Raw genomic sequence first — 5,285 nt, 5'->3', positions numbered from 1 at the left:
CAGATATTAAGATTGTTTTTTTTTTCTTTTTTTTAGTCAAGTTTCCTTCTGTACGGCAGCATATTTGGGCCATTTTGCAGATATATAAAAGGAATAAATCTCTGCCAAAAACCACAGGAATTTTGAGATTAAATTACAAAATTTTCAAGAAATAACAAGGAAAGTCTCTGAGCTCAAAAAGTCGGAAATTCGTGCGAAAAAACTGTTACTGAGACTAATTTCAGAACATTGTCAAGAAAAAAATTGGAAATTCACTTATGTAGAAAACTCATAAATTTGCTAGATTGACTCCTCCCCCTCTTAAAAATTAGGTGATTACAAATCATGGTTTTAAATAAAAGTGTTATGACAGAAATTAGTTTGGATTCTGACCGTGAAGAGGAGAGCTGTATTCATGACCATCAGCCTGGTTGATGCCATGATTTCTGGTGGAGCTCTGACTGTTCTCTGATTGTTTTGATCTAAAACATAAAAAGGTAAAAAAAAAAAATAATAACAACAACAACAACAATTCATGCCAGTGCAGTAGGTTATGCCAGTCTGGCACACTAGAATCTGGGACTGGGCAGACTGCTGTTCCACTAACTTCCCTGGAGACAGAATTGTCAAAAAATACAATTCTGAGTCAAGTTTTAAGACAGAGATGGACGATAGATCTACCTGGAGTGATTTACCTATGATGGACATGTCTCCTAATCATTTCTACTGTTTTACAGATGATCCCTTATGAAGGGTTCAGTAGGTGCAGGGGTGCTGATTTTTCCCAACCATAGTAAGAGAGAGCATACTGTAAATACCCACTAGGTTGTTTTGCAACTGTATCTCAAGCTGAGATATATGCAATCCACCAGAMTGTGGCATCTCTCAAAGACCTTCAGTGTACACAGAAGGAAATATTCATGCTAACAGATAAGTTGCTATTAGAGCTCTCCAGGGTCCACATTTTATGTCATTACTGGCTTGGGAGTGTGCCGAAGCAGTCAATCAACTGYGGAGAGATAACAGTGTTACTGTTAAATGGGTACCAGGACATATTGGCATTTATGGTAACGAGAGAGCTGACTACCTCGCAAAAGCTGGCAGTCAGGCTCACTTCAAAGGACCAGAGCCTGTTGTAGGTACCTCACCAACAGTCTGTAGGACTGCCCTACAGGCCTGGATTAGACGTTAACCCTCAATCCGCTGGAGGGAGCTGACGGACTGTAGACAGGCACGGGAACTGATTAACGGCCCAAATCTAAGGTTTGGGAAAGCTCTCATCTCTCTGTCAAGGAAAACTCTAAGTACACTGGTTGGAGACCTAACTGGGTACAATCTGTTCAGCTGCCACAAAATGGTGATGGGACTCCATGACAATGGTCTGTGTGATCCCTGTGGCATTGAATTAGAGACCTCTTAGACAACTGTGTGGCTCTGAGCAGTCAAAGGAAAATTATTCTTTGGGTTCCTTTTATGGATCCCAAGAATCTCAGAACTCCTGAGAGTTTCTAACCTTGTGCCCTTTGTCAGAGGGATGCAAAATAAAGTTTATTAAAATTCAGTGTCTTTTTGGGGAGAGGCCCCCGTTCACATGGGTTATTCACCTATCCCTGCTCAACATAACCATCCTAGTGAAAATAAAGACAAAATGTGACTTACTGACCTGATGCAGCAGGAATCTGTGAAAAGATATTTGTTGTTAAATTATTTTACTGTTCAAATCATACTGCTGTTGTTTGCTTCATATATCAAGACAACAAATTGGTCTATTTAATTAAAACTGTTTTTAAGCCAACAATCTGATCCAGAATCAGAAAAAAAGTCTCACCTTTAGGTTGTCTGCAGCGCCACAATAAGAGCAGGAGAATAATGAGAACAAGTCCAAAGATTCTATAAACTGGTCCAACAATCAGCAAAAGAGATGAAGAGCTGACAGGACTGGATACAGCTGCAGTAATTAATAAAAATTAAAATAAAATGTTATTTTTATGCACGTCATGACATGATTCGTTGTGTAAAGAAAAATCATACCTCAATCTAGAAGAAAAAAATGACAGCATTTCAAAACAAAACAAAAGTCATCAAACATTTRACCCTCCTCACCTCTAACTGACATCCAGCTCTGTGGTGACGTCTTTCCTGAATGTTCACACCTGTAGAAACCTTCACCTGACTTCAACACTGCAGAGATTTTCAGCTCCTCTCTGGCATCATTTTCAAGAAGTTTGTTGTTGTGATAGAAAAACACATCAGAAAGTAGTTTTTGTTCTTTCAGTCTGCAGCTCAGAGTAACAGGATCTCCCTCAGTCACAGGAAGGGCGGGGCTCTCCAGGATGACATCATCATTATTATCATCTGTAAAACWGTTTCAGTCAGTCCGTGTTCAGCAAGAATCTGGCCTCTGAAGACTGTTGAATTAACTTTGTTAGTAAAATATGTCATGAAACCCTGGGTGGATTTTGATAAAACAATCACAAAGTAATCAGTGGGTTTATCTACAATTGATTAACTTCAGAGTCACATCAACATAAAATGGCCACTATGACCAATAGATTTAATCACATCAAAACATCTGTTAGTTTTACAGATATAATAAATATGTTGGTATGGTAGTACCTGAGCGTCATGCCTAACACCTTCTCCAACAGCTACTCACTGGACAACATCTGTGTTTAAGGTTGTTGGCAAYAACTGTTAGTCAGCACTATCTATTTGTTAGCAAAATATTTGTGTGTGGCTCTACAATTTTTATTTTTATTTATTCATTTAAACCTTTATTTACCCAGTTATATCACAATGAGATAAAAAAATCTCTTTTCCAAGGGAGACCTGGCTGAGYACAGCAGCACACAACTCAGTAACATTTGCAGTCAACATATTCTAATGTAGCTTAATAATCCAGGCAGATTTTTTTAAACGGTTTAATAGGTCCTCGGATGAGAACCTCGTTATATCTGAAAGAGAGACCACAGGCCTGAAAACGAGTGTACTCATCAATCCTGCCCTGCACACATAAAAAACAGTATATTTTTTCATTCTYTGTTTCTGTCTGGAATAGCAATAATAAGTTGAAAAAGATAAAAACAAGGCGTTTCAGGTGTCATCTGACAGTTTTTCTATTAAAAGTACATCAAACACATATTTACAGTATTTTTGTTATGTTTTATAGTTCCACCTGCTCTTAGAATAACTAAGAATGTAATATTGTTAGATAACTAAAACTATAAGAAATGATAACATACTCTGTACAGTGATGTTGACAGCGTTGCTGAACTCTCCTGATCCAGACTCACACCAGAAGACTGCACGATAAAACCAGTAAACATTTATGATGCATGAGTCTTCAGTCGTGTCCCAGGAGGCGCAGGCTGGCCAGTGACCTGAGTCTGAATGACCTGAGTCTGTAAAAGTCTTCACTCTCCATTCAGTAGAGTTTCCTTCACAGTTCAGAGACACAGACTGAGACCTGAAGTGTTGGACTCTGTCAGGATTCACTTTGAGAGACACTGCTGGATGAGAGTCTGAAGAAAACAAACAAAAAACAGATTTTTTTTTCTAGGCACAGAAAAATTTCTGAAATACACATTCACTTTATTATTAAACAAATGCAGAATATCAATTCAAACATTTCTACAAGTAGATCAAACTAATTTATGTTAAAACAGTTAAACAACTAATGTCCAAGAAACTGACCTGCAGACCAAACAAACTTTGGTTGACTGTAATCAGTGTAACACTCTGGTTGTCCTCTTCRTGCTCTGCACACATATCCTGCTGTGTGCTTCTGTTCAGGAATGATGAAGGAGTTCTGTTCAGTCCCCRTGGAGCTYCCAGGCAGCAGCTCATAGTTGTAGTCAGTGCTTGATGYTTTGGGAACAGCTTGATACCAGAAGAAGCTCCATCCTGCAGACGGAGGTTTAACCTCACAGCTCAGAGTCACTGAGGCTCCAGGACTCAGCCATGATGGAGACACAGAGAGGACAGCCRCAGGTTTATCTGCTGGAGGGAGATATTGTAGGAATCAATCTTTGGAAATTAAGATTATTTTTGTAGGCCCTGTTAATCCTTGCCAAATTGATCTGTGACCTCAGTGGGATTGCATTCCCCTGTAACCAAGTAGGAAAATCTTACTTTTAGTTTTATCTGAATTTCACCAYATCCTTCTTATTTCTATCTTTCTTATGTTTATAGGCAAGTTCCAGCCTTTTTTTTTTCATTGAAATCACTGAATAGTATGTATTGTGCAAGTAGGCCTGTACTATTTCTTTAAGAAGTTGAGCATGATGTGATTGCTGCAGCAGCCCCAGTCTGCAGCTTGCTATCTGAGAGGTTCAGTATGTATTTTAATGCTCCTGCCAGTTAAATGCATTTATTTTAAGAGTTAAATATTTATAACTATTAAAAGACTCCTTATGATGAGTTATAGCAATGGGAAAGATGTTRCCTTGCTTGGATGAATGTCACCAGGTCCCCACTCTGGAGCCAGGCCTGGAGGGGGGGGACGCTGGTGAGCACCTGGTGTGCCGCTAAGCTAGCTGTGATGGTCTCTATGTGTTTGCTAACAGGTAAGATGTGTACACGGGAGTGAGTACATGTGATATTTTAGGGTTACCAATTAGACAATCATTCATATTTTTGGTCTGTGGCAGTGCCCAGAGAAAACCAACGCATGCGTGGAAAGAACATGGAAACTCTACCCAGAAAGGTGTATGACTGGGATTTGATCTGGCAACCTGCTGAGAGGCAACAGCTCTACCAACTGAGCTCTGCCCTCACTGGGGTTTACCTAGTAAAATAACATGAAACCAGAGTGGGAGCTGAAGTTGTTCTGTTTAGATTATTCAGAAAAAAATATCAAATATATGACCTTTTAAACACAGTTGATATCAATTTAACTCACATGAAACTGTCAGACTGAAGGGYTCACTCCACTGTGTAWCATCAGAGCCTCTTSTACCAATGCAGCTGTAATCTCCACTGTCAGACTCAGTAACTGTGTTGATCCAGTTTTCACTGGATGTTGGAAAGTCTCTGTAGTTTTGTGTCCGTCCATCTCTGTAGTTTAGTCTCCATCCATACTCCCACTGAGTTCCTCCTCCTCCCTGGATCTCACATGTGAGTCTGACTGTCTCACCTCTGAATATCTGGGACCAGTTGTGTTGCAGAGTCACAGTGGGTTTAATGGAACCTGCTCACAGAAACATGATTCATTTGGGACAGATGCAAAACATAAATCAACAGAAAATTGTCCTGATTTCATTTGAGCAGGTGCATTCTAAATAAGCTATTTGGACATTTTAAAATGT

The 5,285-nt window shown here is 39.4% G+C and overlaps 1 protein-coding gene across 1 annotated transcript in view; it reads right to left on the bottom strand.

Moving 5' to 3' along the window:
- The window catches only part of LOC106536226 (uncharacterized), a gene marked incomplete in the record, with an annotated part of 12,188 nt that overhangs the window by 1,806 nt on the left and 5,097 nt on the right, over positions 1 to 5,285 (bottom strand). The window contains 6 exon segments of the mRNA XM_014033435.1: positions 373 to 461; positions 1,643 to 1,658; positions 1,808 to 1,927; positions 2,083 to 2,334; positions 3,222 to 3,500; positions 3,673 to 3,978. Of these exon segments, the coding sequence (XP_013888889.1) occupies positions 373 to 461; positions 1,643 to 1,658; positions 1,808 to 1,927; positions 2,083 to 2,334; positions 3,222 to 3,500; positions 3,673 to 3,978 (1,062 nt within the window).

Source organism: Austrofundulus limnaeus, unplaced genomic scaffold (assembly GCF_001266775.1).
Source record: "Austrofundulus limnaeus strain Quisiro unplaced genomic scaffold, Austrofundulus_limnaeus-1.0 Scaffold1736, whole genome shotgun sequence".
Classification (NCBI taxonomy): domain Eukaryota; kingdom Metazoa; phylum Chordata; class Actinopteri; order Cyprinodontiformes; family Rivulidae; genus Austrofundulus; species Austrofundulus limnaeus.
The sequence above is the reverse complement of the archived record's forward strand: the minus strand, read 5'-3'. Positions and strand labels throughout refer to the sequence as shown.